Source organism: Phragmites australis, chromosome 8 (genome assembly GCF_958298935.1).
Source record: "Phragmites australis chromosome 8, lpPhrAust1.1, whole genome shotgun sequence".
In the NCBI taxonomy this organism is placed as follows: Eukaryota; Viridiplantae; Streptophyta; class Magnoliopsida; order Poales; family Poaceae; genus Phragmites; species Phragmites australis.
The window spans coordinates 35,704,923-35,717,642 of NC_084928.1; the positions used below are offsets into that span (position 1 = coordinate 35,704,923).

The 12,720-nt window shown below is 43.7% G+C and overlaps 2 protein-coding genes across 3 annotated transcripts; one reads left to right on the forward strand and one right to left on the reverse strand.

Annotated features, from left to right (window-relative positions):
- The first annotated feature begins 845 nt into the window (after positions 1 to 845).
- LOC133927293 (pentatricopeptide repeat-containing protein At5g44230) lies at positions 846 to 3,339 on the forward strand. The gene has a single exon (XM_062373688.1). The coding sequence runs from the start codon at positions 913 to 915 to the stop codon at positions 2,869 to 2,871; it is 1,959 nt and encodes a 652-aa protein (XP_062229672.1). The 5' UTR covers positions 846 to 912; the 3' UTR covers positions 2,872 to 3,339.
- On the reverse strand, positions 3,267 to 12,698 carry LOC133927294 (uncharacterized). 2 transcript variants are annotated; one of them, XM_062373690.1, is made up of 3 exons: positions 12,142 to 12,698; positions 11,680 to 11,924; positions 3,267 to 4,142 (listed from the first exon to the last, which is right to left on the reverse strand). In XM_062373690.1, exons 1-3 carry the CDS (start codon positions 12,158 to 12,160, stop codon positions 3,705 to 3,707), a joined length of 702 nt encoding a protein of 233 aa, XP_062229674.1. In that variant the 5' UTR covers positions 12,161 to 12,698; the 3' UTR covers positions 3,267 to 3,704. The 2 variants fall into 2 exon arrangements, with proteins under 2 accessions (XP_062229674.1, XP_062229673.1); XM_062373689.1 differs by having other exon boundaries at positions 3,267 to 4,175; positions 12,142 to 12,695.
- Between the last annotated feature and the right edge of the window lie 22 nt (positions 12,699 to 12,720).

Below are 12,720 nucleotides of genomic sequence, written 5' to 3' on the forward strand. Positions count from 1 at the left end.
GGGCTACCTGCCCTCTCAATAGGTGGTACGGCCAGCAAATGTGGGGTAGACCCTACCTACCCTCTGAGAGGGTAATAAGGGGTGACGTAACGTCACCACGACATCCTTCAGCATTTTCAGAAGACGATAGACATCTATTTATACAAATATTACTACCAAAAATCTATTTATTTAAATATAAATAATGAAAAATATAAAAAAAAACCAGGAGGAGAAGCTGCGGCAGGTGAGAGAGAGGCGGCAGGCCGCACGATCGTGCGTTGTGGCCGGAGCTGCAGTGTTGGATCATCCTATGTGTCCGGTCTCAAAACAGTGGTGGATCGGCACGGCCCAACTAGCTGACATGGGTTTGCATGGGCATACTAATTTCAGCATCTCTAATTTTTTTTTCCAATTTGTACAGGTAACTTATTGAGCTTAAAACACAAATTTCTGCTCAACACCTACAAATTTCAGCATCTCTAAAATTACTTCTTTTTTACTCATTATACAAGTAACTTTTTTGCTGAAAATTTTATAAGGACTAGATGATAACATCCTTACAATATAATTTCTTTTAAGAAGTTTTCATTACTATTTACAAAATGTTTTGAATCTTGAGAAAAATGGAATGTAGTATTTTTTTAACATGTCACATGTTGTAATGGTGATATATTTTTTTAAGCCTATCGTACTTTCAACGGGTGTTTAAAATTATTAAATTTGAAATTTTAAAATATAAAAATTGCTATTTTCAAACAGACGTTTAAAATTGCTGAATTTGAAAAAATAAAATATAAAAATTCCTTCTCCCGTAATCACTCACAAAATAACTTCTCCCGTGTTGCTCGGGCAAAAACGGCCGCGACAAAACCCCGTTTCGAAACCAATCCGCCGCTTGCAACTCGCCTCGCACCGTGCCGCCGCGCCAGCATGGTGCACCTCGCCCCGTCTCGCCCTCCCGGGCGGCTCCTCGCTCACCCACCACCGCGCGCGCCCACCGACCTGCCGCTCCCCCTCCTCCCGCCCCCGTCCCTCACATCGCTGCTGCTCGCCGCCGTCGCCTCCTCGCCCTCCTTTCCCCACCTCCGCCACCTCCACGCGCTCATCGTCCGCCTGCCCCTCCCTCCGCCCTCCCGCCCATTCCTCCTCTCCCGCCTGCTCCGCCGCCTCGCCGCGCTCCCACTCCCGCCCACGCGCACGCCGCTCCGCTACGCGCGGGCCGTCTTCTCCGCCCACTCGCCACCCGACCCCTTCCTCGCCGCCGCGCTCCTCCGCTTTGCGCTCCTCACGCAGCCGCCGCTGGAAACCTTCCGCCTCTTCTCCCACCTCCGCCTCGTGCACGGCGGCGATCTTCCGTTCCTCCCGTTCGCTTTCTCCCCGCTGGCCAAGTCTGCCGCGGTCGCGCGCTCCCTACCCGCCGCCGCCGCCGCCCACGCGGTCTCGATCCTCATCGGAGGGTTTGATAAGCATCGGTTTGTTGAGAACTCGCTGATCGGTGCTTATGTTGCCTGTGGTGATGTTGGTGCTGCACGTAAGGTGTTTGATGAAATGATGGTGAAGGATGTCATTTCCTGGACAAGCATTGTGGTGGCGTATTCCAGAAGCGCGGATATGGGGTCAGCGGAGGAGGTGTTTGCACGGTGCCCAGTGAAGGATATGGTGGCGTGGACAGCGATGGTGACTGGGTATGCGCAGAATGCCATGCCAGTGAAGGCTCTGGAGGCATTTGAGCAGATGGCGGCAGCTGGCATGGCCATTGATGAAGTTTCATTGATCGGTGCTATCTCAGCTTGTGCTCAGCTTGGTGCAGTGAGACGTGCCTCCTGGGTTCAGGAGATTGCAGAGAGGAATGGTTTTGGAGGGAATGTGATTGTTGGGTCAGGGTTGGTGGACATGTATGCGAAGTGTGGTCTCATTGACGAGGCACACAAGGTGTTTGAAAGGATGCAAGAGAAGAACGTCTACACTTATAGCTCAATGATTGTTGGCCTCGCATCACATGGGAGGGCTAACGATGCAATTGCTTTGTTCAAAGACATGGTTAGGAGTGCAGATGTGGAACCGAATCATGTTACCTTCATTGGGGTGTTGACAGCTTGTAGCCATGCAGGGATGGTTAAAGAAGGGCGCTACTACTTTGCACACATGAAGGACAGGTATGGGATATTGCCATCCGCAGATCACTATGCTTGTATGGTTGATTTGCTTGGTCGGGCTGGATTGGTGAATGAAGCCCTTGATCTTGTAAAGTCAATGACCTTGGAGCCTCATGGTGGTGTCTGGGGGGCACTGCTAGGGGCTTGCCGAATCCATGGAAATACCGAAGTTGCTAAGGTTGCTGCTGAACATCTTTTTAAGCTCGAGCCAGAGGGCATAGGGAACTACGTGTTGTTATCAAATACACTTGCATCAGCAGGAGAGTGGGATGAAGTGTCAAAGGTTAGGAAACTGATGAGGAACCGGAGGCTGAAAAAGGATCCTGCAGTTAGCTGGTTTGAAGGCCGAGATGGTTTGGTGCATCAGTTCTTTGCTGGTGATAATACGCACCCAAGGACACATGAAATAAAGAAGGCACTGTTGGAGCTAGTGGCAAAATTGAAGCTTTCAGGTTATATGCCAATCCTGAGTTCAATTGTTTATGATGTAAGTGAGCAAGAGAAAGAAAGGTTGTTAATGAGTCACAGTGAGAAGCTTGCTCTGTCATTTGGATTGCTCACACTTGGGTCTAGATGCACAATTAGGATAGTAAAGAATCTAAGAATCTGTGATGACTGCCATTTATTTATACAATTGGTGTCAAAAGTTGAGCCCATTGAGATTATAGTCAGGGACAATATGAGATTCCATCATTTCAAGGACGGGGAATGCTCCTGTGGTGGATTCTGGTGAATGCAGAATAGGATTTTTCTTAAAGAAAAAAAATGGCAGAATGGATCTCGATCAATTAATGGTAGCTTGGCTAACTTATTTATCTGACTTGTTTTTGAACATATGACACTCAATGTTAAACAGCAGAGCAAGCTAACTTCAGAATACTGCTTATGATTTCAAAGGAGTTAATATTGGCAATCCTAGTTTGCAATGAAGAGCTACATAATGCAGACCAAGTTGGACAATGTTTGGATAGTAAGGAACTTGGGATGTTTGCTTGCGAAACATGTGATATTGATTTTGAAAAATGATACTTAAAGTATGTTGCATGCATAGCACAAATGCAAATAACAAAAAAATCGATTATGGTAGGTCATTTAAAAGTCTATTTAAGGAAGTAGTGAATATAAGTATTAACTATTGCTATAAGAGCACTGAAATCAGATTTTTTTTTCCTTCAAATTCGTCACTTGCATGTAGTTTTCTTTTGTCCTAAAACTCTAAATTATGGACAAGACAAACAAGAACTTAATTGCTACCAATGCTTTGCCTGACATTACAATAATGCAGTCCTAACAAGCATTGGTGCCTGAGAGGCCCTAGATTTTTGCACACAGATTACTAGTGACTAAAAAAATTCTGATCAAAATTTGATGGAAGCACTTCAATGCCATATGACTTTTTGTGAAAGATGTCTAAAGAGGAGGTGGACTTTTCTTCAGACTTGTATTTCTGCATATCGTTCGTTATGCCATTTTTTATGGGGCTTCAGCTTTCTCAGTATGAAACTGTGGAGTGGTGTTTCATTGCTTCTTGCATCATCTAACTGACCCAGATATACCAGTTTGCTCTCACGGATGCTGACCAGAAGGGTGTCTTTCCCTGCTGCCAGAGAATAGCCAAGGTCGTCCTTTTGTTGCATGTGAACTGGGGCCGATGCTTAGTTTGAGGTCAAGATCGCACTCCACAGAGGCACTCCAACTTTCATCTTCAACTGATTTATGGCTACCTGCTGGTCTTTCTGTGTGAAATCCATCTTTGGTTGTTGAAGTTTCTTCACTGAAGAGGCTTAGGCAGGTTCCTGGCTTGCATTCTTGAAGACTTAAATGTTCAGGTACTTGTTGGGGAGCTGAGTGTTGTACATAATCAAGGCGAGCAGATTGGTTGGTCTCGGAGGTTGAAGGACTACTCTTGAGATTCGGCCTTGATCCCTGCACCACTTCATGAGTTTCTTCTGTTCTAGATTGGAAACTATGATTCTCACAACCTAGTTCAGTCATCAGTGATTTCTGCACATTATATAACCGATGTAATTCGTGCACCTGATGCAAAAGACAGTATAAGATACAAAGGCTCTTTGTTTTTTTTTGGGGAAAACAGTAGGGGTAAAACCTTAATGTGGTATATATTATAAATAAAAAACAAAAGAGAAGAACAAGCAGACAAACAAAAAGGAGGGACTGTACAAAGGGAGAGGAGAGCCAAGGCAGCGGAGAGAGCCAGGTGGAGACAAGGGGTCTCAAGGACACAGGCAGCCTAAAGGATTGAACAGACACCTCATTTATAAAGGACACTTTCCAGGTAGAGAAGGATATGTAGACCAAGCTGTGATAATAAAGAAGATCTCCATGAAGAATGGATGAGAGAAATCTCTTCTGGATTTGCTCAACATATGGAAGAAGTGAAACTGCTTGTCCCAAGCCATGTTTACAGGAGTCCAGCACCTGGTAGCAAAATGGCACTTAGAGAAGAGATGGAAGGCTGTTTCTTCCACTCTACTATTGTAGAGTACATAGTTGTAGTTATTTTCTTCAAATTTGAGCCTTTTTCTTTTTAGAAGGTTTCTAATATTTAGCCTATCCATGAACAACAGCCAGGTGAAGACTTTTAGCTTTATGTTGCCTTTGGATTTCCAGATCCAACTGAAAGACGTAGGTGGATGGATCCCCTTGAAGGTCAGATTGTAGAACTTGTTTGCTGTGTAATCTTCAGAGCCCCATATATATTGTCAAATATCCGTATTGTTGTGGTTACTTTGTATGTAATTCATAATTGAAGTAAGAGTTGTGAATTCTTGAAAAGCTTGCTCAGAGATAGGGGTGTAAAAATGTCTGTGCATAAGAGATATTTTCATTCCTAGCATAAGAGAACAATCTTGAGAGTCTAAGTCTAAGGATAGAATTATTCCAGACATCGTTTCAGAGTAGGACAGAGTCACCATTCCTAACTGTTCAATTGGCAATGCCTTTGTAGTGATCGATATATTTTAAAATATCGTTCCACAAAAAGTTGCCCTTTGTCATGTCCAGATGGGGGACTTGATCATTGGAGTAATGGACATTCTAGAATCAACTTTACCTGAGGGAGGTCATGCTTGTTGTAGAACTTATGCAAGTACTTAAGAAAGAGGGCTTCATTCGAAATTTTGAGGTTGATAACTCCCACGCCACCTTTCATTTTGGACCTACAGACTTTATCCCAAGCCACCAAAGCCTTTTTAGAAGAGTTAATGTTAGCACCCCCTTCAAAGATAATGTTTTCTTGCTCTATCTATTGTTTGGATCACAATTGAAGGAAGACGAAGGGTGCACATAGTGTAAGTGGGCAAAAATGAGAGAACTGAATTAACCATTTCTAATCTTCCCGCCATGGTGAGGAGGTAGAGATAGCAGATAACCTCCTTTCAATCTTGTTTGTCAAAAGCACATGATCCTCCACTTTAGGCCTAGTTGTGCCCAGGGAAAACCAAGATAGGTGAAAGAGAAGGATCCCACAACACAACCAAAGACTCCTGCCAAGAGAGAGGTCTTTTCTTGACCCATATTAATAGGAACAAAGCAAAATTTATCATAGTTTACTTTTAGGCCAGTAGAAGTGGAAAAAGAATGTATGATTCCTTTTAGACAGAAGAGTTGATGTTGTGAACCCTCCATGAAAAGCAGGGTGTCATTTGCATACTGAATGATTGGAAAATCTTGACTATCGTTGCTTGGGATAGGCTTGTTTAAAATACCCCTTCCATGAGCTTCATTGATGATGTATTGTAATAAATCAGTAGCCACCACAGAAAGAAATGGAGAGAGTGGGTCACCTTGCCTCACCCTTCTCCTGCAGTTGAAAGTTTTTCCAGGAACACCATTGAAAGAATGGAAGATGAAGCTGAACTCAGGATGGAATTCAACCAACTGATCCATTGTGAGGGGAAGCCAAGTTTCTGAGACATTACAAGAATGACATTGTGATCTACGATGTCAAACGCCTTTTCAAAATCCAGCTTTAGGATAATTAGCTCACGTTTAGAGAAGTGGCGCTGATGGAGATATTCGAAGACCCAAGCTAGGCAGTCTTGAATTGTTCTATTCTTGATAAAGCCATATTGATTTATGTGGATGATAGTAATGATGACCCTCTGCAGTCTATTTGCCAACAATGTTGTGATAAGCTTTAAACCATAGTTAAATGGGCCTAAAATCTTTTGCAGTGACGGGGTTATTACTTTTAGGAATCAAGGTAATGAAGGAGCTATTCAGAGCCCGCAAATTGATGTTCCCGTTGTAAAAGTCTGCACAAAGCCTGTGGAAGTAATTTTTGATGATTTGCTGACAGTTCTTGAAGAAGCCATTAAACCCACCCAGGTTTAGAGATTTGTCAGATGGCATATTTTTTTTTTACCACCATCAATTTCATCCGTGGAGAAAGGATCAGAGAGTGCTTCAAGGGTGCCTGATCTTTGAATAAGCTCATCAAGATTGAATAGCATAGTCAAGTTATTAGAAGTTTCCATTCTGCTTTTGAAGGCATTGTAGAGAATAACTGTTTTTTTCTTCATGGTTGTTTACTAGGCTTTCATCATTTGCTTGTAGGATAGAGATAGATTTTTTTCTAAATCTTTTAGTGGTTGCCGCGTGGAAGAATTAGGTGCTTTTGTCACCAAAAGTAACCCATCTAATAGTACATCTTTTCCATCAATAATCATTTTTACAGGAGCAACTTGAGAATATGCTTTTTAAGGATTCTTCTGAAGTTTCTTTCTTGAATGAAGAGATTTCTTCGTTCTTCAATTTTTTCCAAAACTTGTAACACACTACTACAATCTCTAATAATATTGTTTAATTGAGAAAGCTCTTTGCTTCATCTTCTTAAGACCCTTCTAAGAAGCTTCAATTTGGAGGATATGATTTTAGGACTAGAAGTCTCCCTAGAGTGAGAATTCCAAGTTGCTTAGACAAGCTCCATGAAACCAGGTTGCTCAACTCAAAAAAATTCAAATCTGAAGACTTTGGCTTTGGAGATCTTGGTGCCAATTTGAACAAAATAGGGAGAGTGATCAAAGATTGGTTTTGCAAGAGGGAGCAAGAGAGTATTGGAGTAGTCTAAAGTCCAATTAATAGAAGTGAAGCACCAATTGAGCTGTTCGAGGAGGGGATCAGCCTGCATATTACTGTAAGTATATTTTCTGCCTTTCAAAGGAATCTCAATCAGACCTAGGTTGCTGATAACCTCATTAAAGAGAGTTATATCGTTTAGATTACCCCCCCCCCCCGACTTGATCCTATATTCAAGAGACCTGTAAAAATTAAAGTCCCCAATAATTAACCAATTTTCATCATCCTCAATTTGGAGGTCATTGAGATAGTCAATGAAAGCCCGCCTCTCTGGCCCTTGACACGACCCATAGGTTATCATGACATACCACTGATCAGAATTTAAATTGGAAGTGAATGCAACGGTCAAGGCAAAAGGGGTCGAGAAGGTGATATTTTTCAGTGAAACAAGACCCCATTCAGGCAATGAGAATACCTCTAGAGCCCCCCCTAGAGGGGACAAGGCAAATTTGTTGAACCTCTTTGGAGCAATTTTCTTGAGAAATTGAGCATCAATGTGTTCTATTTTTGTTTCTTGAATGCAAAGAATGGAGCAAGAACTCTCTTCAATTTTATCTCACACCGCCATCCATTTCCGTTCAACATTCAGACCCATAATGCTTCAATTCAGGATGTCCTAGGTTCTCTTGTGAGTATTCATTGAAGAGGGGGGGGGGGCTAAATAGATCGATCTATATTTTGCCACATGCCAAATAACTCAAGCAACACCAAGAAACCAAAGCATGCATAATCAGAAACATATTCATGAAAATCCGACAAAGTAACCATCGAGCCCAGAACGATTGGGAAGTAGGAATTCCAGAAACATGAGCTATAGCCGAAAATATAAGGGGCCAGACATAAACAACTAGCTAAAAGATGTGGCAATCCATACATACATACTTAGGAATATCAAGGGGTTAAATAGGACAGACTGACCAAGGGGCTCGAGCCCAACCAAGAGAATAAACTAACATCCCAAAAGACCTAAGAAGCTGATGAACCGTGATGGCCGTCTTCAGGCTCCTCTATCCTAGCGTCCAGCAATAGCTCCTTTGTCACTTCCTCAGGAGAGAGACAACAAACTTCCACAACCTCTTTCTGGATAGCACCAATTGATATAGTCGACACAGAATCAGTAAATTTATCAATGTCATCAAGGCTAGGGATTTTAGAGAGGCCATGAAACTCATTGAGAGAGGAAACATTACCCATAGCCAGAGTAACACAGAGAGATCCGGAGCCATTCTTGTGCTTCTCTTAGCAGTTCGAGCAGGACAACTGACAATAGGATTTCTAAACCCTGAGGCATTACTGCCTTACTGGTGTTCCTTTGGCTCCTCTGAAGTTCTTTGTCCATGATAGGGGTGTCAATTTTCTGCTTCCTTGAGTTCTTCTGAATTAGCGCAGACCTAGATACAACAATAGCTGATTTTCCATTTACATGGCTTCCTTCTCTTGTAGGTAATGGAGATATTTCTGTTAACAACAAGTCTGGTTTTAGCATTCATGTCCATTTTGATCAACCCCAGAGACCGCCCATTATCCGGGACATCCAAGGGATCATCTTCAGACATAAAGATTATAAGATGAGAGTTCTGGAGGCTTGTAGTAGCCAGGAGAGGTAAGGAGTGTATCAATTCAATCCTTGGTGCTGGGGGAACTTGCATGATTATTTTGAAAGACTCATTCATAAAGGGAGCATCAGGTTTTGAAACTGATTCATTTGGTCTGAAGAGAAAAGAACATCCTGATCAAGCTGGAAGGCCACCACCTCTTTCTGGGCCATTGCCCTGTTGTGCTATTTGATTGACTGATGATGAGGAGTCAAAATTTTCATCCTCAGCCCAATAGCCCAAAGAGTGTGAGTGCTAGTGAGGCAGAGGCTAGGGAGCATGGAGAGCCTACACGATCATGGGTTTACCTTGCCAAATAGGATCCCTATCATCGTGCCCCACCTGTTGGGCATGGACATCCCAACCCTGGTTACCCTAAAGTGGATGTCATGGCTGGTCTACCTGGTTCTCATGTTCCTGCTGTTCTCCCATGATCATTGGATCATGAAAGGGGTGAGGATTTTCATTGTTCCAGGGGGGGGGGGGGTTCTCTTCATCTTGAGGTTGAAGGTTTGCAAATTCACTGTTGAGACATAAACAGGCATTGTCCAGGAATGCCCGGTGCCACCTTAGGTGTCACCCTGCCTGATCATGAGGCTTCTTGGAACATTATTAGCAGAATCAAAGAGGCATTTCACTAACACATCGGCCTTTTTTCTAGTATTGTTCTGCCAGCGGATCAACTTTCCAAACATCGCACAAGCTTGATCCAAGAAGTTAATGTTCATGTATTATAGGGGAAATCCAAGGATTAAAAACCACCCAACTCTGGCATAGGGAGAATTTCTGAAGTTTCTAGCAGCATCATGCTTGATAAATTTAATTCTAAACCCATCTATAACATGAAAAGGCTCGCTAATCACACAGTCTCTTTGGAAAGTGTCTCTCATCCAGAACAAACCAACACTGTGGGGGTGGGGGCAACAAAATTGGATGTGGAAATACGAATTAACTAAGTAGTGTCTAATTTGATGCATGAAGGCATTATACTCATCGACATCAATGTCATCATCTAGGGCAACAACAATATTGAACTCATGAAGTTGGATTATCAGCAAGAGAGACAAATGCTCTAGAGAGCCTGTCAGGGCCACCTTCTTCGACCATCATTTCTAGTGGGGTGAACCTCAACGGATCCATTGAAAAGTTCACCATCTTCTCAGCCTCAATTGGAACTTCAATCACGCTGGAGGAGGTAGAGGATGGTGGCGGCGATCGCCAGAGGGGAGAGTGAGGAGAGTGGGGGTAGTTTCCAATGCAAGGGAGGGTGCGGTTTTGTTTGCTTGAAAAGGTGGAGGGGTGCCTTGGGAAGACAGAGGGGTGCGAGAGCCAATACCATCCCAAGCGTGAATAGCCAGAGTGCAACTACCCTTGAGGACCCAGCGAAACCGCTTGCCAAAAAAAATTGACAGAATTTTGCAATGTGGTCATAGGAGAAGCAAAACTTGCACCTGATATTCCCGTGGCATTCTCTAACAAAATGGCCCCATCCCAGGCACCTGAAACAGCGGTTTGGAAGGGGAGACTCTCGCGGAGGGCTAATCGTGTGGGCCCGTTGATTTAGAAAGGCACTATCTAGAGATCTTTCATTCCTAATGTTCCCTGCATGCCTCCTTGGACAAGTCAACAAATCCACGGGCAGAGTTGGCCCAATGGGTGAGGGAAGGATGTGGCGATTTGACAAGGCAGAGCTAACCTCCCACATCTCCACTGGCTGCTAGGGTTGTGTTGATGATGGGAGGCTCGCCGCAAGCTAGGGTCTAGGGGCCTAAGGTTAGCCGGACCTAAAGGCGAGGAGACCGAGCCTGAGCAAGGGGAAGAGTCCCTAGGCAACACTGTTTGATGATTTGAAAAAAAAGAATTTTTCAAAGCTGGACCATGAACCAAGGGACGAGCAAGCCGGAAAGGAAATTGGGCATGAAAAAGCTCCAATCTTGACGAGCTTAGGAGGGAGAGAAGGAGTTGATTTCTTGATCGGGGAAGGCATGAGGTGGCGAAAGAAACATGCTTTGCTGGAGAAGGACGAACCTTATTTCTCTTGGAATAGGAAACCAAAGTCTATTGCTTCTCTTCCTCGGCTAACCAGCAACGCTCTTCTTTCCTCCAATCAGCCCCTCCATCTCTCCAAAGATGGAAGTAAACATCAAAATGATCCGTGAAAACACACTTCAGCCCATAAAGGAAAAGACCAACTTCCTTAGAAGCAAACAACAGGAGAGCCACCAAGAATCGAATGCACGCAAGCCCCACAAAATTCTTAGAGAGATGAAAGGTAAAGTGATGGAACACCGCAAGCAAGAAGAAACATCCACGGGAAGAGGAGGAAGGGTGATGTACCGACGAGCCAAAATGAGCAAGAACCTTGGCTTGAAAACGTCTTCCGAGGGCCAAGTCCCAATCCGACAGGGAAGGAGTCTAATCTCCTTCCATCACAGAACCAAGCAGACCTAACAGGCCTCAAGGAATAAGCGAACGCCATGAGCAGCATCGAGGTGGAGGAGGAGGGAGGCGGCAAGGAGCTTGACAAGAGAGGCGGAAGGGGGCACGAGCGAGCGAGCGAGCGGGAGAGCGAGGGCGAGAGCGGATGCCATTCCTTCCGGTGCACATTGCAAAGGCTCTTTGTTGTAGGAATAAGAAGATAACTTAGATCTTATTAACAACTGATTGTCAACTTATCACTGAAAAGATAACGTTTATGTAGCATAAGCAGTACTATGTAGTACATTATATTATGATGAAGCCAGAGCAATCTGTTAACTTCCTCGTCTGTGTGCAAATATACCTTGCAAAATCAAAAGACTCAGGAGTCAAAGACCTGTTAGAGTACAAGGCTACTTGTTACGTACCTGCTGCCTGAAAAGCTTATCATGCTCCATGATTGTTCTCCGAACTGATTCCTTACTGTCTTGTCTGGAATGCTTGTCCATTGGCACTTCCAAGGTGTATAAAAGCTTTTGCCTAGCTTTCAGCAATAATTTGGCTATTTTATGAATACAATCTCTACTTTTTATACCTATTGTGATTGCTGTATCTTTTATCTCCAACAAGGCAGAGCGGATTCTGTGAGTACCAAGCAAATCAGTAGCCATTCCTGAAATAGCCAGTTTGAAAGATCAGTACCTTGAGTAGTACCCATCACTTAGAACAGGAGAAAATTGTCGTAGAAATTATAACTGTAGCCTGAGTCAATTGCACTATACTTGCAGGGTAATTATATGCTTAACTGCAGAGTATGAAGGAAACCAGGTAATGATGGATATTGAGTTAAAACTGAACCAAGAATCAACCAAAGAGGAACTTGCACTCACCTGAAGCCCTGATTCTCATATTCCAGCTCCTTATTTCGCATTTTTCTTCTGCTTTTGTTACAGGTCATGACCACTGGCAATCTCCATATATTAGCAGGGGCAGAGAATGGGAGGAAGCTTGCTCAAATCTATCCTTAGCACCCATTACTCATTTCAGAGACTGTGCCATGAAGAGCCCTAACCACAGGGGAGCTCTGAGGAAGACACTTTGGAAGTAGTTGCCAGGCTCTCTCTCCTCGTGCTTATGAAGGGAACAACATCCTTTTGTGGTAGAAACAACAGATGCCAACCGAAAGGGAAGAAAAGGTTACTAATGCAATGGTTGACAGGCTGTGAGGGTAAGCAGGATGCAGGGGCAGCAATGCTAAAGTTCAGAGTTTGAGATCGTTGGCTGGAGGTACGCTGTGTCGCTATTTGTTTAACAAACACAAGGAAAGATCAGGGAAGTGCAGCAACCAATCGGAGAGCCAAATCTGGCTGCTTTAGTGAAACAACAAGCCAACCTAAAAACATGTGAAGTAGATATTCCATGCAAGTTTTGCCTTGGCAACCTCTCTCTCTCTCTCTCTCTCTCTCTCT

Excerpts from the sequence above, each read along its gene's own strand:
- LOC133927293 (XM_062373688.1), top strand. The coding sequence starts at position 913 with ATGGTGCACCTCGCCCCGTCTCGCCCTCCCGGGCGGCTCCTCGCTCAC.
- LOC133927294 (XM_062373689.1), bottom strand. Across the intron at positions 4,176-11,679 it reads ATAAGCTTTTCAGGCAGCAG|GTGCACGAATTACATCGGTT; the intron begins GTACGTAACAAG and ends CTTTTGCATCAG.